The sequence below is a fragment of the Dendrobates tinctorius genome, unplaced genomic scaffold, assembly GCF_039654945.1.
Source record: "Dendrobates tinctorius isolate UK_male_01 unplaced genomic scaffold, ASM3965494v1 ptg000022l, whole genome shotgun sequence".
Lineage (NCBI taxonomy): Eukaryota > Metazoa > Chordata > Amphibia > Anura > Dendrobatidae > Dendrobates > Dendrobates tinctorius.
Window position 1 is genome coordinate 82671982 of NW_027361690.1, and position 22957 is coordinate 82694938.

The 22957-nt window shown below is 41.5% G+C and overlaps 1 protein-coding gene across 5 annotated transcripts in view; it reads left to right on the forward strand.

Annotated features, from left to right (window-relative positions):
- CERS3 (ceramide synthase 3) overlaps positions 1–22957 on the forward strand; it is a 408572-nt gene that overhangs the window by 334060 nt on the left and 51555 nt on the right. For all 5 annotated transcript variants that reach the window (XM_073568813.1, XM_073568812.1, XM_073568814.1 and 2 more), the window contains one exon: positions 22333–22450. In XM_073568813.1, coding sequence (XP_073424914.1) covers positions 22333–22450 — 118 coding nt within the window. The remainder of the gene's footprint in view (positions 1–22332; positions 22451–22957) is intronic.

Here is a 22957-nt window from a genome sequence, read left to right on the forward strand (position 1 = left end):
GGCCTCTTGTGGAGGGGAGCATAGTCCTAAAATGGCGAAATCTACCATTTACCTTAGGCTCATTTCACAAACAGCAGTTTTTGCATAAATACTGGAAGGTTTTTCCACTTTTTTTCTGTAGGAAAAAAAATGATGCAGCCAGTTATTAAATGTGGTGCATTTTTTCCCCCAACGCTTTTTGGTGCGTTTTTTTTTTTTTTTTTTTTGCATTTCTGGCTTTATTTTTACAATTGCAATTGTGCCATTATTATCATGAATTTTCCAGACCTTATGTATGGAATTATAAACAGCCCTGCACCTAATGGAGCCCGGAGTAACTGCACACAGAGACCCTCTGCTGTTTGCATGAGACATGAAGGCCCTATTCATCCTAGGACTTCGGCACTCGGTAATGGAAATATACTGCACTGCCCTGACCAGAGGAAAGTGCCGGACAGGCTAATTAAATTATTGCAAATTTACATCATTACCAGAAGAGTAAAAATATGTCCCAAACGGGATGTCACCATAATCCTAAACGGGATACTTCACCATAATCATAAAGGAGAAGAATGTCTTATACAAGAGTGATGTTGTTCTATTACTTATCGTTTAAAGCCATGTTCACATGTTCAGTATTTGGTCAGTATTTTACATCAGTATTTGTAAGCCAAAACCAGGAGTGGGTGATAGAAGCATGTCACCACTTCTGTATCTATTATACTTTTCCTATTCCACTCCTGGTTTCGCTTACAAATACTTATGTAAATACTGACCTAATACTGAATGTGTGAACGCGACCTAAAGGGGTTATCCAGGGCTGTTATTATTTTTGTGCATGGGGCTAAGTACTCGCAGACAGGTAGTTGCTTACCAGCTGCCTGTTCTGCACGGGGACGATTCCTGCCGGCTCAGCCCACGATTCCCCTCCTTCATTTTATCTCTCATCAACAGATTAGCAGCAGTAAGGCAACGGGGAGGCGGCTGTCAATCAGCTTGACATCGGCATAGATGCCCTGTCAACAGAGCAGAGCGGAAAAGAAGACACTGCTTTGTCGACGTGATGTCAGCGAAAGCAGGGGAGTCACCGGCAGGTGGTGCAAGTCTAACCCCTGCCGCCCCCACAGATCTGATGTGTATAAAAGGCAAAATCCTCTGGGCTTGTTCAGATGAACGTATTGCACGTCCGTGTGCTATAGGTACGGAAATGGCTGGCATACTGGTGGCACACTGACCAATGCAAGTCAACGATTTTGTTAGTCTGAATATTTTTCCGCAGGAACTGATGGCTTGCATGTTAAAACTCACAGTATTCACTAGTCTGATCCGTTTTTCAGCTAGTACTCTCCCAACAAAGTCAGTGGGTGCATTAAAAAGAAAAAAAACAGATGCCACACCAACACTATTTACAGTATATCAAAGTGAGTACACCCCTCGCATTTTTTGTAAATGTTTTATCATATACCGTATTTTGTGGGACAACACAGAAGTGATGACGCTTTGATACAATGTGAAGTCGTCAGTGTACAACTTGTATATCAGTGTACATTTGGTGTGTCCTCTAAATAACATCACACAGCCGTTGATGTCTAAACCGCTGGCACAAAATGTGTGTACATGCCTAAGTAAAAATGGCCATATTATGCCCAAGTAGCTATCTTCTCTCCCTGCTGTCATGTGACTCACTTGTATTACAAGGGCTCACGTGTATATGGGGAGCAGGTGTGGTAAACTTGGTATTCTCATGCTGTCATACTGGCCACTGAAAGTTCAACATGGCTCCTCATGGCGAAGAACTCACAGGATCTGAAAAAAAAAAAAAGAATTGTTGCTGTACATAAAGATGGTGTAGGCTATAAGAAGATTGCTAACACCCTGACACTGAGTTGCAGCATGGTGGCCAAGACCAAACCGTGGTATAACAAGACAGGTTCCACTCAGAACTGGTGTCATTGTGGTCGACCAATGGAGTGGAGTGCACATGCTCAGTGTCGTATCCAGAGGCTGTCTTTTCAAAATAGACGTATGAGTGCTGCCAGCATTGCTGCAGAGGTTAAAGGGGGGGTGTGTGGGAGGGTCAACCTTTCAGTGCTCAAGACCATACGCTGCATAAAATTCGTCTGCATGACTGTCATCCCAGAAGGAAGCCTCTTCTAAAGATGATGCACAAGAAAGCCTGCAAATAGTTTGCTGAAGACAATCATACTAAGGATATGGATTACTGGAACCATGTCCTGTGGTCTGATGAGACCAAGATAAACTTATTTGGTTTGGATGGTGTCAAGCGTGTGTGGCGGCAACCAAGTGAGGAGTGCAAAGACAATTGTGTCTTGCCTACAGTCAAGCATGGTGGTGGGAGTGTAATGGTTTGTGGCTGCACGAGTGCTCCTGGCTGTGGGGAGCTACAGTTCATTGAGGGAACCATGAATGCCAACATGTACTGTGACATACTGAAGCAGAGCATAATCCCCTCCCTTCAGAAACTGAGCCGCAGGGCAGTATTCCAACGACCCCAAATACACCTCCAAGATGACCACTGCCTTGTAAAGAAACTGAGGGTAAAGGTGCTGGACTGGCCAAGCATGTCTCCAGACCTAAACTCTAGTGAGCATCTGTGGTGCATCCTCAAATGAAAGGTGGAGCAGCACAAGGTCACTGACACCCACCAGCTCCATGATGTTATGGAGTAGTGGAAAAAGAATTCAGTGGAACCCGTGAAGGTCTAGTGATCTCCATTTCCATAGAAGAGGTAAGGCAGTGCTTAAAAATAATGGTGGGCACACAAAATATTGACACGTTGGGCACAATTTGACCATTTTCACTTGGGGGTGTACTCGTCTTTGTTGCCAGTGGTTTCCACATTAATTGCTGTGTGTTGTTATTTAGAGGGCACACCAAACTTACACAGTTATACAAGCGGTACAATGACTACTTCACATTGTATCCAATTACCATGTTGTCAGTGTTGGCCTATGAAAAGATATAAAATATTTACTAAAATTTTAAATTTAATTTATAAAACTGGAGTAAAAGAAGACATACAGATAAAAATTATCTTTTATTTTTTTCAAACGAAAAACAGACTATTTGCATACGCTCATCTGAACTCAGTCTAAGGGCTTGCTAATAATAGAGTTGAACAAATTTGTTCGGATTAATTTCGGTTTGGATTGTTTTTGCAATATTCGTCGAACACAGTCGAACGTCATTAGAGTCAATGGGAGCAGAAATTACCATTTACCTTGTCTCCCCCAATTTCTCATAGATTAGCGTCATCACTCCTTGGTATGTGTTGTATTACCGTATGTGTTACTCTGTAACATGTCACCTCTGAATTGTAAAGTGCTGTGGAATATGTTGGCGCTAAAGAAATAAAATTATTATAAAGATTCAGTCAGACGACCGTATAAATTGGACCGCAATGCATGGACTGGCAGGGGGTCTCCCCACTCAAGCATGTCCGCTGCATAGAAATATATGTAGCTGTCACGCTCGGTTCGGGAGGGCCGCCGGCCAGTTTATGAATTGTGATCCGATCTCTGTCCACTTCATACGGTTGTCTGACTGCGCCCTTATAATGAACTAGGTTGTACTCTGAACCGCAGTGGCTTCTCCCAGGATGGTGTGGCTTGATTGACAAGTCTCTCCCTATACACAAATATCAATCAAGTCAATTAGAAAATTAATTATTCATGAACTATTGAAAAAGCATTCTGTTCTGTGGCATCAGTGTAGTATCATTTGTCCTTGGTTGTGTCTGTGTACTAAGCTTGGCCTTATTTTACTTAATTCACTTATGCAGGTCACAGTCTTGTTCACTCGGATTTTTTTCTAGTTTTTTTTTTTTCCCTGTAGAAAAAAAAACAACAATTTAATGTAGCATTTTACAGCACCACCAAAATGAATCAGATTTCTGTAACCTCACGCCCAAGCTGCTTACTTTTTTTCGTATTGATTTTAAACCTTCAAAGTGTTTCTGAAATCTGCAGCTTGTCAATTCTGTCAGCAGTTTTGCAGCATTTTTCACCCATTCAAATGAATGGAAACAAATTGCACCCAAAAAAAAGTGCGCACTTTATGCAGCGTTTCTTCTGCTAACACTTTTTTTTTGCGGCAGAAAAATCTATTAAACGTGTACATACCCTAAGAGAGCTACTACTGATCTAGTTCCTATAGGTAGAAAATAGTAAACTTAGGCCTCATGCAGACATGGTCTAGCCACGTTATTTTACAGACAGAACATGTGCCGACTGTAAACTATGGGGATGTTTACAATTTTTTTTTTTTATAGGTGGATCAAAATTACTCACAGGTCTATGGGTCCATGAAAAATCACTGAAATCTGAATGAGGCTTAGTATCAAGCACATTGAGATGATTGGCGTTCGCTTACACTATGTTATGCTAGCTCACTCAGGTAGATGATTATGGCCATTGACTTAGAGTATAAAACACGCAATCACTGCCATAGGATTGCCACCTGGCCGGCAAGTTACTGGCGCAGCCGGTATTTCTACTTGGAGGCTGGTAAAATAATAACAAAAGCTGATTTTTGCATTATAAATGGGCGTGAGGAAGAAACGTTGCTTCCTATATGAATTACTACTCTTTTACCATGCCATCTAGCCCTATAAATGTCAGTAATGTCAGGGAATTGTAAGGCTGCTTGCACACACTCAGTATTTTACCTCAGTATTTGTAAACCAAAACCAGGAGTGGAACAATCAGAGGAAAAGTGTAATAGAAACACGTCACCAGTTCTGGATTTATCACCCACTCCTGGTTTTGACCTACAAATTCTGAGGTAAAATACTGACCAAATACTGAACGTGTGAATGTGGCCTAATGGGAAAGCCAGCAGAGCCATCATTTTGCCGCCCTGGGACTACAAAGCAGAGCAGTATGCTCCCTTACCATACGTGTTTTTACTCTGCACGTTGCACTGTCTGTCTGCTTTATGCATCCTTTTGGCCTCTGTCATTATTGTATAGTTTGGTCCTTTTTTTTTGTTTTCTCCCCAAAATTATTACAAAATCACAGTTAAAATCAAGTAAAGCCTAAATGTGTAAATAAATCACACTGCATTTCTGGTTCTTACTCGAACCAGTGTTATTCTATGGGGTCGTGCTCATGTCAGATTTTTACCTTAGACTGCGCTGGTCCAGGAAAAAAAAAAATCTCAGCATGCCTGAGTTTAATCAGATATTCAGATTGCACACGGTCATGCAAGTCAATGAGTCTTGGACTGCACTCGAATGACCTCTTTTTATATCTGGCCGGTAATTTTGTGTGAAAAAGATGGCAGCCATACTACCATGCGTACATGGGCTATTGATTGGGAGCAATTCTTCTGAAGGACGGTTATCGGCTTTTATAATGTTAGCAAAGTAAAATGCAGTGGTAGCAAAGTAACATAGTGACATAGTTATTAAGGTTGACGGAAGACTTTAACCCCTTTCCTACAATGGACGTAATATTCCGTCCATGTGACCCTGGACCTAATTCCCATGGACGGAATATTACGTCATAGCGATCAGCGGCGCCCACGTGGTGAGCGCCGCTGATCGCGGCCGGGTGTCAGCTGATTATCACAGCTGACACCCGGCATAATGTGTCAGGGGCGGTCACGGACCGCCCCCGACACGTTAACCCCTTACACACCGCGATCAAACACGATCGCAGTGTACCAGGGTTAAAGGGAAGCATCGGCAGGGAGGGGGCTCCCTCCGTGCTTCCCTGAGCCCCCCACAGCAGCACAATGTGCAGCGCTGCTGCGGGGGGCTCCATCCCTGCAGTTCCCGGAATCCAAGATGGCGACGGCGACCTTCGGGGGCCTGTAGGGAGCTGACTTCCTCAGTGCCTGCAAAGCGCAGGCACGAGGAAGCCTTGTGCAGTGCCAGTGACAGATCGCTGATCTGTCATGTGACAGATCAGAGATCTGTCACATGACAGTTATGTCCCCCCTGGGACAATGTAATAAAGTTAAAAAAAAAAAAAGTGTAAAAATAATTTAAAAAAAAAAATAAATCGCTAAATAAATAAAAAATAAATATTCCCCCAAAAATTCATTTTTTGGAAATAAAAAAAACAATAAAAGTACACATATTTGGTATCGCCGTGTCCTTAACGACCCGCCCTATAAAACTGTCCCATTAGTTAACCCCTTTAGCGAACCCCTTAAAAAATAAAAATAAAAAACAAAGCAAAAAAATAATGATTTATTATCATACCGCCGAACAAAAAGTGCAATAACGCGCGATCAAAAGGACGCATATAAATATCCATGGTACCGCTGAAAACGTCATCTTGTCCCGCAAAAAACAAGCCAACACACAGCATCATCAGCAAAAAAATAAAGTTATAGCTCGCAGAATAAAGCGATGCAAAAATAATTATTTTTTATATAAAATTGTTTTCATTACATAAAAGCGCCAAAACACACAAAAAACGACCTAAATGAGGTATCGCTGTAACCGTACTGACCCGAAGAATAAAAGCACTTCATCAATTTTACGCAGGCGGAACGGTGTAAACGCACCCCCCCCCCCAAAAGAAATTCATGAAACGCTGGTTTTTGTTCATTCTGCGTCCCAAAAATCGGAGTAAAAAGCAATCAAAAGATGTCATGTGCCCGAAAATGATACCAATAAAAACGTCAACTCGTCCCGCAAAAAATAAGACCTCACATGACTCGGTGGGTCAAAATATGAAAAAATTATAGCTCTCAATATGTGGTGATGCAAAAACTATTTTTACAATAAAAAGCGTCTTTTAGCGTGTGACAGCTGCCAAATATAAAAACCGCCATAAATAGTAAATCAAACCCCCCGTTATCACCCCCTTAGTTAGGGAAAAATAATAAAATTAAAAGAAAATGTATTTATTTCCATTTTCCCATTAGGGTTAGGGCTAGGGTTACGGCTGAGATTAGAGTTAGGGGTGTGTTGGGGTTAGGGTTGGAGTTATAATTGGGGGGTTTCCACTGTTTGGGCACATCAGGTGCTCTCCAAATGCAACATGGCGTCTGATCTCAATTCCAGCCAATTCTGCGTTGAAAAAGTCAAATGGTGCTCCTTCCCTTCCAAGCTCTGCCATGCGCCCAAACAGTGGTTTACCCCCACATATGGGGTATCAGCCTACTCAGGACAAATTGAAAAACAACTTTTGGGGTCCAATTTCTCCTGTTACCCTTAGGAAAATAAAAAATTGGGGGCAAAAATATCATTTTTGTGGAAAAAAATGATTTTTTTATTTTCACGCCCGGGCGTTATAAACTTCTGTGAAGCACTTGGGGGTTCAAAGTGCTCACCACACATCTAGATAAGTTCCGTGGGGGGTCTAGTTTCCAAAATGGGGTCACTTGTGGGGAGTTTCAATAGTTTAGGTACATCAGGGGCTCTCCAAACGCACATGACACCCGCAGACCATTCCATCAAAGTCTGCATTCCAAAACGTCACTACTTCCCTCCTGAGCCCCGACGTGTGCCCATACAGTAGTTTTCTCCCACATATGGGGTATCAGCATACTCAGGACAAATTGGACAACAACTTTTGGGGTCCAATTTCTCCTGGTACCCTTGGGAAAATAAAAAAATTGGTGACTGAAAGATCATGTTTGTGGAAAAAATACGATTTTTTTATTTTCAAGCCCGGGCGTTATAAACGTCTGTGAAGCCCTTGGGGGGTTCAAAGTTCTCACCACACATCTAGATAAATTCCTTGGGGGGTCTAGTTTCCAAAATGGTGTCATTTGTGGGGGGTTTCCTCTGTTTTGGTACATCAGGGGTTTTCCTATCGCGACATGGTGTCCAATCTCAATTTCAGCCAAAAAAAGTCAAATGGCGCTGCTTCCCTTCTGAGCTCTGCCATGCTCCCAAATAGTCGTTTACACCCAAATATGGGGTATCAGCATACTCAGGACAAATTGTACAATAACTTTTAGGGTCCTGTTACCCTTGGGAAAATAAAAATTGGGGGTGAAAAGATCATTTTTGTGGAAAAAATATGATTTTTTAATTGTACCGCTGTACGTTTTAAACTTCTGTGAAGCCCCTGGGGGTTCAAAGTTTTCACCACACATCTAGATAAGTTCCTTGGGGGGTCTAGTTTCCAAAATGGGGTCACTTGTGGGGGGTTTCCACTGTTTAGGTACATCAGGGACTCTCCAAACGTGACATGGCGTCCGATCTGAATTCCAGCCAATTTTGCATTGAAAAAGTCAAACGGTGCTCCTTCCCTTCTGAGCTCTGCCATGCGCCGAAACAGTGGATCCCCCCACATATCAGGTAACAGCGTACTCAGGACAAAGTGCACAATAACTTTTGCAGTCCAATTTCTCCTGTTACCCTTGGTAAAATAAAAAAATTGAACCTGAAGTATTTTTTTTGTGAAAAAAAGTTAAATGTCCATTTTTTTTTTTTTTAAATATTCAAAAAAATTCCTGTGATGCACCTGAAGGGTTAATAAACTTCTTGAATGTGGTTTTGAGCACCTTAAGGGGTGCAGTTTTTAGAATGGTGTCAATTTTGGGTATTTTCTATCATATAGACCCCTCAAAGTGGCTTCAAATGTGATGTGGTCCGTAAAAATAAAATGGTGTTGCAAAAATGAGAAATCGCTGGTCAACTTTTAACCCTTATAACTTCCTAACAAAAAAAAATTTTGGTTCCAAAATTGTGCTGATGTAAAGTAAAAGTGGGAAATGTTATTTATTAAGTTTTTGTGTGCCGTATCTCAGTGATTTAAGGGCATAAAAATTCAAAGTTGGAAAATTGCGAAATTTTAAAAATTTTCGCCAAATTTCTGTTTTTTTCACAAATAAACGCAAGTTATTTTAATGAAATTTTACCACTAACATGAAGTACAATATGTCACGAGAAAACAATGTCAGAATCACCGGGATCCATGGAAGCGTTTCACAGTTATCTCATAAAGGGACAGTGGTCAGAATTGTAAAAATTGGCCCGGGAGTTAACTTGCAAACCACCCTTGGTAGTGAAGGGGTTAAGTATATCTAGTTGAACCCATATCCTATCCTAACCTGCCCTAACATGTTGATCCAGAGGAAGGCAAAAAACCCATGTGGCAAACAGTAAGCTCCACATTAGGGAAAAAAATTCCTTCCCGACTCCACATACGGCAATCAGACAAGCTCCCTGGATCAATGCAATATTAAGGAAAGTAGTGTATATAACCTGTAATATTATGCTTTTCAAGAAAGGCATCCAGTCCCTTCTTAAATTTTAGTAGGGAATCACTCATTACAACATCATATGGCAGAGAGTTCCATAGTCTCAATGCTCTTACAGTAAAGAATCCGCGTCTGTGAGTATGCTTAAACCTTCTTTCCTCCAGACGTAGAGGATGCTCCCTTGTCCCCGTCACAGGTCTAAGAGTAAAAAGATCAATAGAAAGGTCTTTGTATTGTCCCTGCATATATTTATACATTGTAATAAGATCACCCCTAAGCCTTCGATTTTCCAAACTAAATAACCCCAAGTGTAATAACCTGTCTTGGTATTGCAGACCCCCCCAGTTCCCTAATAACCTTGGTCGCTCTTCTCTGCATCGGCTCCAGTTCAGCTATGTCTTTCTTATACACCGGAGACCAGAACTGTACACAGTATTCTAAGTGCGGTCGCACTAGTGACTTATATAGAGGTAAAATTATGTTCTCCTCATGAGCATCTATGCCTCTCTTTTAATGCATCCCATTATTTTATTTGCCTTTGCAGCAGCTGCCTGACACTGGCCACTAAATTTGAGTTTGTCGTCCACCCATACACCCAGGTCTTTTTCAATGACAGTTTTGCCCAGTGTTTTACAATTAATCACATAATTATAGATCTTGTTTGTTCTACCCATGTGCATGACCTTCCATTTATCCCCATTAAAGCTCATTTGCCATTTATCAGCCCAAGCTTCTAGTTTACATAAATCCTCCTGTAATATAAAATTGTCCTCCTTTGTTTTAATTACCCTGCAGAGTTTAGTGTCATCTGCAAATATTGAAATTCTACTCTCTATGCCCCCTACAAGGTCATTAATAAATATGGTAAAAAGAAGCGGGCCCAAAACTGACCCCTGTGGTACCCAACTGCTAACCGTGACCCAGTCCGAGTGTGCTCCATTAATAACCACCCTTTCCCTTTATTTCCTATCCCTGAGCCAGCTCTTAACCCACCTACACATATTTTCCCCTATTCCCATTGTTCTCATTTTATGTGTCATCCTTTTGGGTGGCACCGTATCAAAAGCTTTTGAAAAGTCCATGTACACCACGTCCACTGCATTCCCTTGGTCCAGTCTGGAGTTTACCTCTTCATAAAAGCTTATCAGATTAGTCTGACAGGAACGGTCCCTTGTAAACCCATGTTGATATTGGGTCATGAGGTTATTCTTCTCCAGATACTCCAGTATAGTATCTCTTTAGAAAACCCTCCAGGATTTTACCCACAGTTGAGGTTAAACTTACTGGCCTATAATTCCCAAGTTCAGTTTTTGTCCCCTTTTTGAATATTGGCACTACATTTGCCATACGCCAGTCCTGTGGTACAGACCCTGTTATTATGGAATCTTTAAAGATTAAAAATAATGGTCTATCTATGACTGTACTTAATTCCTGCAGTACTCGGGGATGTATCCCATCCAGGCCCGGGGATTTGTCAATTTTAGTGATTTTTAGACGCCTGTGTACTTCCTGCTGGGTTAAGCTGGTGACATTTAATGGAGAATTTTTGTTACCACTGATCATGTTATCCGTCATGGGATTTTCTTGTGTAGATACTGTTGAAAAAAAGTCATTTAGCATATTGGCTTTTGCCTGATCCTCATCCACCATTTCACCCAGACTATTTTTAAGGGGGCCAACACTATCATTTTTTTAGTTTCTTACTATTTATGTAGTTAAGGAATATTTTTGGATTATTTTTACTTTCTCTGGCAATGAATCTCTGTCTCAATCTTTGCTATCTTGATTTGCTTTTTACAGAATTTATTTAATTTTCTGTATTTATTTAATGCCTCATCACTACCTGCTTGCTTTAATTCTCTAAATGCTTTATTTTTGTCACTTACAGCTCTATTTAACCATAGTGGTTTCCTCCTATTTCTAGCATGTATTGTGCAAAGGTCCTATTCAGGATGCTAATAAACGTCTTCCATTTTCTTTGTGTATTTTTATGTCTCAGGATATCGTCCCAGTTAATTGCACCAAGATCATCTCTCATCCGTTGGAAATTTGCTTTCCTGAAGTTTAGTGTCCTTGTAACCCCTCTACTACACATCTTATTAAAGGATACATGAAAACTTATTAATTTGTGATCACTATTACCCAAGTGACCCTCAACCCTTATATTTGATATGCGGTCTGGCCTGTTGGTTAATATTAGGTCTAGCAGTGCCCCCCCCTCTTGTTGGGTCCTGAACCAGTTGTGAAAGGTAATTGTCTCTCATAGTTGTCAAAAACCTATTACCTTTGCTGGAACTGCAGGTTTCGGTTCCCCAATGTATTTCAGGGTAGGTGAAGTCCCCCATAATAATGACTTCTCCTTGAGTCGCTGCTTCATCTATTTGCTTGATGAGAATATTCTCTGTTGCTTCCATTATTTTTGGAGACTTATAACAAACCCCTATCAGTAATTTATTATTTTTTCCCCCTCCCCTTATCTCCACCCACAGGGACTCTACATTTTCATTAGATTCATATATATTATCACACAGGATGGGTTTTACATATAAACATACGCCTCCCCCTCGCTTATTTGTACGGTCATTTCTGAACAGACTATAGCCCTGTAAATTAACAGCCCAGTCGTGGCTCTCGCCCAGTCATGTCTCAGATATCCCCACCATGTCATAATTATGTTCCAACAAAATTAACTCTAATTCCTCCATTTTGATGGCAAAGCTTCTGGCATTATTATACATGCACTTTATGTATCTCTCTGTACCTTTCTTAAATTATTAACTGTTATAACCCCACCCCCCATGCCACCCCCACCCCCAATTTCATTATTTGTGTCTCTATCTGCACAGTCTTTTCCTCATCTAAAAGGAATACCCTCCCCCCCGTCCCTAGTTTAAACACTCCTCCAACCTTCTAGCCATTTTCTCCCCCAGCACAGCTGCATCCCCCCATTGAGGTGCAGCCCGTCCCTAGCGTAGAACCTGTAGCCAACTGAGAAGTCGGCCCAGTTCTCCAGGAACCCAAACCCCTCCTTCCTACACCAATTCCTGAGCCACTTATTAACCTCCCTAATCTCCTGTTGCCTCTCTGGTGTGGCACGTGGTACAGGAAGTATTTCCGAAAATACCACCTTGAAGGTCCTTGCTTTAAGCTTGCAGCCTAATTCCCTGAAATCATCTTTAAGGACCTTCCACCTACCTCTAACTGTCATTTGTGCCAATGTGCACCATAACCGCTGGATCCTCACCAGCCCCTCCCAGTAATCTGTCAACCCGATCAGCGATGTGTCGGACTCGAACGCCAGGTAGGCAGCACACCGTTCGACGATCCCTGTCTTTGTGACAGATTGCCCTATCTGTTCCCCTAATAGAGTCCCCCACTACCAGCACCTTTCTGGCCTGGCCTGCTCTCCTATTTCCTCCCTTAATGGAGCAGACACTCCTCCGGCTTTCAGAGGACATGCCTTGCTGCAGCAGTACTACTCCTGTACTGACACTCCCCTCATCTGCCAACTTATTGAGGTGTGCCAGATCGGGACTAGCCTCCCTAGCGCTCTTCCCTCTACCCCGCCTTCTAACTGTCACCCAGCTGGCTGCTTCACTGTCCTGCAGCTCCAACCTAGCATCCCCCCCTCATCTATCCCATTGAGCGTCTGCACAGTGAGCAGAAGACTCCTTTCATAGAATCATAGAATCGTAGAGTTGGAAGGGATCTCCTGGGCCACCTGGTCCAACCCCCTGCTCAAAGCAGGATTCGCCATTTACGACCACTCTTTGTGTCCGATCACTAAGCGAGTTTTGAATCCACCTAACAGTTGCCTTGTCCATTCCATACTTAGTCATTTTTTCAATAAGGATTGAGTGAGATACTTTGTCAAATGCTTTGCTGAAGTCAAGATATACTATTATCTACAGCATTTCCCTGATCCACCCAATCAGTGATTCTGTCATAGAAGGAAATTAAGTTAGTCTGACATGACTTATTAGTTACAAACCCATGCTGACTCTGTTTAATCACTTCATTCTTATCCAGGTACTGACATACATGTTGTTTAATAATTTGTTCAAAGATCTTTCCTGGTATAAAAGTCAGACTCACCGGCCTATAGTTGCCTGGGTCCACCTTCTTCCCTTTTTTTGTAGATAGGAACAACATTTGCTCTTCTCCAGTCTTCTGGGACTTCTGTTCTCCAAGAATTTTAAAAGATTATGGAGAGCGGTTCAAAAATTTCTTCTGCTATCTCCTTCAGTACTCTGGGGTGTAATTCATCTGGACCTGGAGACTTGAATTCATTTAGGTTAGCTAAGTGTTTCCTCACTTTATTTCTGTTTATAGATATCCAGGATTCTTCTATTCCCTTAATAGGACAGTGAAGAATAGTTGATGTTACATTTCCTTTCTGAGAGAAAACAGATGCAAAATAGGAATTTAAAAGTTCGGCCTTCTCAACATCCTGTCTTACCATTTCATCATTTTCATCCTGTAAAAATCCTATAGCATCTTTTGACTTTTCTTTTACTTTTGACATATCCCCAAAATCCTTTATTATTGCTTTTGACGTCTCTTGCAAGCCTCAATTCATTGTCAGCTTTAGATAATCTGATTTGTTCCCTGCAGGTTCTGCAGACAGCATTATATTCTTCTTTAGATATGCCTCCCTCTTTCCATTTGATAAACATTTCCTTTTTCCTTTTTAGCATGTGATTAAGTTCTGTTTTCATCCATCCTGGTTTCCTTAAATGCTTCCTATTCTTCCCTCTTTTCGGAATTGTTAACGATTGTGCTTTGAGAATTTCATTTTTCAAGATTTCCCATCCTTCCTGGACATTTTTGTCCTTAAGGATATCCAGCCATTGGATCCCTCCAATTCTCTTTCTGAATCCCTTAAAATCTGCCTTTCTGAAATCTAACCTTGACGTCTGAGTCTTCACAGGTCTTCCTCCTCTAGTTATACAAAATTCTAAAATAGCATGGTCGCTACCTCCTAGGGTACCAGCCACTTTTACCTCCTCAACCATTTCCTCCCTGTTTTTAAGGATTAAATCCAAGGTAGCAGTTCTCCTGGTTTTCTCCCCTACCTTTTGGAAGATAAAGTTGTCAGCAAGAGAGAATAAGAATTTCCTTGACCTGTTAGTTTTGCCTGAGAGAGATTCCCAACAAGTGTCTGGATAGTTGAAATCTCCCATGACAACTATGTCATTTTTTGGAGAACTTGGCCATTTGATGCATAAAGAGTTCATCCATATGATCATAAGCTTGCACAGGCAGCCTGTAGTAAATGCCTACAATGGTGTCCTTTCCATTGTTCTGTCCTTCTATTCTTACCCAGTTTCCACAGAACTCCCAGTCTCTGAAGCTTCAATCTCTGTGCAGATATACGCGTTTATAACATGCAATGCGACACTTCCTCGTTTATCAAGTCTGTTTCTAGCAAATAAGTTGTATCCTTCTAGCCTTGTATTCCAATCATGTTTATTGTCCCACCAAGTTTCTGTGATTCCAATGACATCATATTTCTTTTCCTGCGTTAGTATTTCCAATTCTCCTTGTTTGTTGCCCATGCTTTGTGCATTAGTATAGAAACATTCCATATTATCTATGGATCTCAGTGTTGCCAGCTGCACATTTAGATCCCGTATCTGGGCTTCCAAATGCACAACGTGCTCACATCTCGCACAGCAGTATGCACCCTCGACTGGCTGGTCAAGGATTCTATACATGCGGCAAGACGTACACTGGATGGCATTGGCAATAGTGGAGCACATCCTAATGGGGATTGCACCAGACAGAAAAGATAAGTAAAAAAATAAAAAGTATTAATAAAATATAATAGTAATTCAGTAATACCTCCCTCGGAAACTCCCTGAATCCAAAGTCACTGAATCACACGTCACACACTTACCACAGTTCGCCCTTACGCTCAGGTCACACTCGCTCAGGCAGAAGATTTAAAAGAGATTTTTTTTTTCCCCCTTTTACCAGCAAACCACCCTCCTGCTCAATGCACTTCCAAAAGGAGTTGAGCCCCACCCAGCTGCCCCTTATAAACCCTTAATTATGAACCCCCACCCTTAATTAACCCCTTGTGAATATAGTTACACCTCAAAATTTAAATGCAATATAGTTAACCCTTAAAAACACAGATAGTAAAATAAGAGATTAACCCTGTAGAGAGGAAAAAATAGGATAAACAAGCCCCCCAAAAATTGAACAGGTAGAAAAGCACTCAGCAACCCACAATTCAGCAACTCACACCAATTCACACAGGTATTTGTTCCAAATACCTCTTCACTGAATCACAAGTCACACACTTACCACAGTTTGCACTTATGCTCAGGTCACACTCAGCTCGTTCACACTCGCTCAGGCAGAAGATTTAAAAGATTTTTTTTCCCTTTTACCAGCAAACCACCCTGCTGCTCAATGCACTTCCAAGAAAAAAAAAGGAAAATACAATATGGAGCCAGGTCACAATCACCCAGTCCTTGCAGTAAAGCTTTCTTAACTTTTTTTAAATTATGTACGGTATTCTGTAATCTGTACTTATGGGCCAAAATGCTTCTTTTATGAATGTTATTGTTTTATGCAGTCTGCAAAGCAGACACAGGATCAGGGTGCTGACGGCTATCACAAATGCCGGTCAGTATTGTCAGTAGCACTGGTATGACCCGGACATGCGGGGGAAGTGGGGCGCAGACACAGCACTCACTGTGAAGAAACTGTAATGGTGGGAATAGGTTACCGTACTTTAACCCCTTCCTGACATCAGACGCACTATCCCGTCCATGGGACCCGGGCCCCTATGCCCATGGACGGGATAGTACGTCTACCGCGATCAGCGGCGCCCACGTGGTGAGCGCCGCTGATCGCGGCCGGGTGTCAGCTGATTATCACAGCTGACACCCGGCACAATGTGTCAGGGGCGGTCACGGACCGCCCCCGACACGTTAACCCCTTGCACACCGCGATCAAACATGTACCGGGGGTTAAAGGGAAGCATCGGCAGGGAGGGGGCTCCCTCCTTGCTTCCCTGATCCCCCCACGGCAGCGCAATGTGCAGCGCTGCTGCGGGGGGCTCCTTTCCTGCAGGTCCCCGAATCCAAGATGGCGACGGGGGCCTTCGGGGGCCTGCAGGAAGCTGGCTTCCTCAGTGCCTGCAAAGCGCAGGCATGAGGAAGCCTTCTGCACTTCCTGTGACAGATCGCTGATCTGTCACAGTGATCTGTGATGTGACAGATCAGCGATCTGTCACAGAACAGTGATGTCCCACCTGGGACTATTTAATAAAGTAAAAAAAAAATAAAAAAAAGTGTTAAAATAATTTAAAAAAAATCGCCAAATAAATTACAAAAAAAATAAAAAATATTCCCCCAAATAAATCCATTTTTTGAAAATAAAAAAAAAACAATAAAAGTACACATATTAGTTATCGCCGCGTCCGTAACGACCCGCCCTATAAAACTGTCCCATTAGTTAACCCCTTTAGCGAACCCCTTAAAAAATAAAAATAAAAAACGAAGCAAAAAATAATGATTTATTATCATACCGCCAAACAAAAAGTGTAATAACGCGCCATCAAAAAGACGCATATAAATATCCATGGTACCGCTGAAAACGTCATCTTGTCCCGCAAAAAACGAGCCGCCATACAGCATCATAAGCGAAAAAATAAAAAAGTTATAGCTCGCAGAATAAAGCGATGCAAAAATAATTATTTTTTATATAAAATAGTTTTCATTGCATAAAACCGACAAAACATAAAAAAAGACCTAAATGAGGTATCGCTGTAACCGTACTGACCCGAAGAATAAAACCGCTTTATCAATTTTACCGCACGTGGAACGGTGTAAACGCATCCCACCCAAAAGAAATTCATGAAACGCTGTTTTTTGTTCATTCTGCGTCCCAAAAATCGGAATAAAAAGCGATCAAAAAATGTCACATGCCCGAAAATGGTACCAATAAAAATATCAACTCGTCCCGCAAAAAATAAGACCTCACATGACTCGGTGGGTCAAAATACGGAAAAATTATAGCTCTCAATATGTGGTGATGCAAAAACTATTTTTACAATAAAAAGCGTCTTTTAGCGTGTGACAGCTGCCAAACAAAAACCACCATAAATAGTAAATCAAACCCCCCGTTATCACCCCCTTAGTTAGGGAAAAATAATAAAATAAAAAAAATGTATTTTCATTTTTCCATTAGGGTTAGGGCTAGGGTTAGGGCTGAGATTAGGGTTAGGGGTGTGTTGGGGTTCGGGTTGGAGTTAGAATTGGGGGTTTCCACTGTTTGGGCACATCAGGTGCTCTCCAAATGCAACATGGCGTCTGATTTCAATTCCAGCCAATTCTGAGTTGAAAAAGTCAAATGGTGCTCCTTCCCTTCCAAGCTCTGCCATGCGCCCAAACAGTGTTTTACCCCCACATATGGGGTATCAGCCTACTCAGGACAAATTGAAAAACAATTTTTGGGGTCCAATTTCTCCTGTTACCCTTAGGAAAATAAAAAATTGGGGGCAAAAATATCATTTTTGTGGAAAAAAATGATTTTTTTATTTTCACGTCCGAGCGTTATAAACTTCTGTGAAGCACTTGGGGGTTCAAAGTGCTCACCACACATCTAGATAAGTTCCTTAGGGGGTCTAGTTTCCAAAATGGGGTCACTTGTGGGGAGTTTCAATAGTTTAGGTACATCAGGGGCTCTCCAAACGCACATGACACCCGCAGACCATTCCATCAAAGTCTGCATTCCAAAACGTCACTGCTTCCCTTCCGAGCCCCGACGTGTGTCCATACAGTAGTTTTCTCCCACATATGGGGTGTCAGCCTACTCATGACAAATTGGACAACAACTTTTGGGGTCCAATTTCTCCTGTTACCCTTGGGAAAATAAAAAAAATTGGGGACTAATTGATCATGTTTGTGGAAAAAATACGATTTTTTTATTTTCATGCCCGGGCATTATAAACTTCTGTGAAGCCCGTGGGGGTTCAAAGTTCTCACCACACATCTAGATAAGTTCCTTAGGGGGTCTAGTTTGCAAAATGGGGTCACTTGTGGGGGGTTTCCACTGTTTAGGTACATCAGGGGTTTTCCAATCGCGACATGGTGTCCGATCTCAATTCCAGCCAAAAACGTCAAATGGCGCTGCTTCCCTTCCGAGCTCTGCCATGCGCCCAAATAGTGGTTTACCCCCACATGTGGGGTATCAGCGTACTCAGGACAAATTGCACAATAACTTTTAGGGTCCTGTTACCCTTGGAAAATTAAGAATTGAGGGTGAAAAGATCATTTTTGTGGAAAAAATGATTTTTTAATTGTACGGCTTTATGTTATAAACTTCTGTGAAGCCCTTGGGGGTTCAAAGTTCTCACCACACATCTAGATAAGTTCCTTAGGGGGTCTAGTTTCCAAAATGGTGTCATTTGTGGGGGGTTTCCACTGTTTTGGTACATCAGGGGTTTTCCAATCGCGACATGATGTCCGATCTCAATTCCAGCCAAAAACGTCAAATGGCGCTGCTTCCCTTCCGAGCTCTGCCATGCGCCCAAATAGTGGTTTACCCCCACATGTGGGGTATCAGCGTACTCAGGACAAATTGCATAATAACTTTTGCAGTCCAATTTCTCCTGTTACCCTTGGTAAAAATAAAAAAAATTGAACCTGAAGTATTTTTTTTGTGAAAAAAAGTTAGATGTTCATTTTTTTTTTAAATATTCAAAAAAATTCCTGTGACGCACCTAAAGGGTTAATAAACTTCTTGAATGTGGTTTTGAGCACCTTAAGGGGTGCAGTTTTTAGAATGGTGTCACTTTTGGGTATTTTCTATCATATAGGCCCCTCAAAGTGGCTTCAAATGTGATGTGGTCCGTAAAAATAAAATGGTGTTGTAAAAATGAGAAATCGCTGGTCAAATTTTAACCCTTATAACTTCCTAACAAAATAAAATTTTGGTTCCAAAATTGTGCTGTTGTAAAGTAAACATGTGGGAAATGTTAGTTATCAAGTTTTTTGGGTGCCATATCTCTGTGATTTAAGGGCATAAAAATTCAAAGTTGGAAAATTGCGAAATTTTCGCCAAATTTCCGTTTTTCTCACAAACGCAAGTTATTTGAATGAAATTTTACCACTAACATGAAGTACAATATGTCACGAGAAAACAAAGTCAGAATCACCGGGATCCATGGAAGCGTTCCAGAGTTATGACCTCATAAAGGGACAGTGGTCAGAATTGTAAAAATTGGCCCGGTCATGAACGTGCAAACCACCCTTGGGGGTGAAGGGGTTAAAGTCTCTAGTGAATGCCCAATTTAAAGAGGACCTGAAACCAGGTCAAAAGTGACAGTTGTTGCTCTTATTTTATTCCTGCTGCTCCTCTAAGTATTGTTTGTAAGACCTGCCATATGGTTAAAGAAATATGGGCCTTTTTATTCACTGTTTACGATGGGGCACTGCTTACGATGTAAATAACGCAGAGCAGTGTAAAGACATAGGGTATGTCTATGTAATGACATAGGGGATGTCTTTGTTCCCACCATGAGCTTTAGGTGTGTCTTTGACACTGCGTATCTACGCAGCATCAAAACCCCACCGTCTTACAGTTCCACCAAAGTGGATGGGATTTATAAAAATCCTGTGCCCACTGTGCGTCTTTTTAATGCAGGGTAATCTGACCTGTGGTGCGAGTGTCAAATCCGCAGCATGTCATTTTCTCTTGTGGGCACGCTGAGTTTTCTGTGTGGATGTTCCCCATAGACTCGCATAAGGTGCAGAAATTCCGCATGTAAAAAATGCACATAGGATTTTTTGTTTGTGTGTAGCTCCATGTTGGAAACGCATCAAAAATGCATGTAATCCTCACCTAAGTATATCAATTATGTTTTGTCAAAGCAAAAAAACAGGAAGTATTAAAAAAAAAAAAAAAAAAAAAAAAAAAGCAGATTTATTTAAAAGCATGGTGCCAACCAGAGACGAAAACCACAGCGTCAGAAGTGCCATGAAAACAAATATAAAATAAACAGACACAAAACCTTAATGAAAACCGCAAGAAATATAATTTACATAATGGGTGCAGAAACGGTACAGAAATTTTGCAACATCAAAAGCTCAATGTGGGAACATAGCCTAAAGGGCCTTTTACACATAGCGAGATCGCTAGCGATATTGCTAAAGCGTCACTGATTTTGTGACGCAACAGTGATATCGCTAGCGATCTCGCTTTGTGTGACGCGTACCTGTGACCGCACCCCCCCCTGCTGGATATCGCTGATCGCCCTCGAATGTCCTGGGCCATCTTATCCTCATTGGCGTCCCGCTGGCGCCGACTAGCGACGCATGCGGAAGTCGTCATCACTGCGGTGTGACAGGTAACAGTGACCGCCGACGGATCGCTTATCGCTGGTGCGTCGCTGGTGAGATCTGCCTGTTTGGCAGCTCACTAGCGACCATTTAGCGATGCACCAGCGATCCTGACCAGGTCGTATCGTCAGGATCGCTAAATGTAACGGAACCTTAAGACCATTCAAAGTAGCACAAAATAAAAGGACAATGTAGATCTATGGCAAACTTGGAAGCTATTTTTATTTTTGGGCTACAGAACCAAGGTTAAAGTATACCTAAGAATATCTATAACTTTCTAAATACATTTTTCCTTTAATACGTGTCCTTCAGATCGGGGCAGAAATATCATTGGTGCAATCTGGGCAGAGGCGCAAGGGGGCCACATCCACCTCCAAAGTAGGAATTGTGCATTATGATGAGCTATTGGACTATAAAGGGTCCATATATTGTTCTTGCACAGGGGCCTTCTTCAGTCAATGTGTGTTCCTAATTCTGATTTGTGGTAGTCCGCGTCCAGAGACCACCACTGTTCGTTTTAAAAACTTTTCTGAAGCTCATGGCTCAGCAGGCTGAAGAGCTCGCCTCCTACATGAGCGCACACAGATCAGTAGGAATCAGTTGAAACTGTATGAGCCTGTACACCGATCTGCCCGATAGATTCTGCCTGCTTAGCATCGTGTTCAGAGCAGTTTTTGGAGTGATCATGGCGGTCTTAGGAATCGGACCCCCACTGTTCTTAAGGATGTGCAATAAAGGAAGTACATATTTGAGAGAAAAAAAAGGTTCACTTTGATCTAAAACCTAACTTCACTGTTTATTTATTCTTTTCATGCTAAAAGAACGGTGTTTATATTTATTTTCCTTATAATACAGTGATTTATTGTTCTGGTATTTGACAATAAACTGCATCTAATATGTCACTTATACACAGCTACATTACTTTACAGAAGGTATAATTTGTTATTATTTTAAGAGATGTTTTGGATCAGTAACTAATGTGTAAGGCCACGTTCACACGTTCGGTATTTGGTCAGTATTTTACATCACTTTTTGTCAGCCCAAATCAGGAGTGGAACAATAAGAGGAAAAGTATAATGGAAACACGTCACCACTTCTGCTTTTATCACACACTCCTGGTTTTGGCTTTCGAATAAAGATAAGAGAGTGTGCTCGTTACTCGAGATTTCCGAGCATGCTTGGATGTCCTCCGAGTATTTTGGCATGCACAGAGATTGTTTGTGTCGCCGTAACTGCATGATTTGCGGCTTCTAGACAGCCTGAATACATGTGGGGATTGCCTGTTTGTTAGGGAATCCCCACATGTATTCAGGCTGTCTAGCAGCCGCAAACCATGCAGCTGCGGCAACACAAACTAAATCTCCGAGCACGCCAAAATACTCGGACAAACACTGATGTAAAAAACTCACCAAATACTCAACATGTGAATGGGGCTTAATTGGGAGAGGCTAGAAGTTTCAATGTTTTTGGAGCTTTTTTTTTTCAATCATTTAAATTAATGGGGATAAAAATGCACACAAACAAGGCAAAAAAGTACATATTTTACACTTTTTTTTTTCCTGCCAACACTCTGGTCTTTGCTGAAGAATAATCTTCTGCAAATACTAAACATGTGCCCATCCCCTAACATTGCAGAAATAATACACAATAGTCCATATAATATATACATATCATTGCTTTTCCATCAACTAAAACGTTGAGGCAAGATAACAGTCCCAGAGATTTTATTGTCCGGGCAGGGTTATTGGTGCCGTTATCAGTCGGATATCAAAGTCTCATTTACAATGTGTGTCTTTCCTATCCACAGAGCCATTGCTACACCTGTGGCCAGAGCCATGGGGATAAAGAGCAAAGTCCGACAAAAAGCTTCACTTAATCCGGTCTTGGAAAATTTCTACATCTCAAGCTCTAAACACCCATCTCAAGTAAGTGTTTCAGCAGTTGTTTCATAAAGCAGACTGGCGTACTATTCTGATACTGCTAAAGGAGGGTAACTATCCTCAAGAACTTATATTGTTCTACAGAGCAAAAACACGTAACTTGTACTGTCCCATCTAAAATCAGTGCTTAATCCGCAAAAGACACCACAGGATATATAAAGACTGGACTTCTGTTGTCACCTTTCATGTCCTTCTGAACATAACTATGAACTGCAAGGCTTGTCTAAAATTATCTCACCAAGGTCTGGTGTGCCAACCACAAGGCAAACTTTGAGAGCTTTTTAAGGGAACCTTAATTCGCTGGTTCCCTTGAAGAATTCCTTCAAATTATATACATATAGTTTGCGTGTGTGTGTATATATATTATAATATACACTAGGGATATTTGGCTTTCGGATCAAATTTATGGAAAATGTAAAAAGTTCACGCTAGAGTTATGTGTTATCAATATCATGAAAGTAGGGCATTTAAGTAGAAGCATGCAATGGAGAT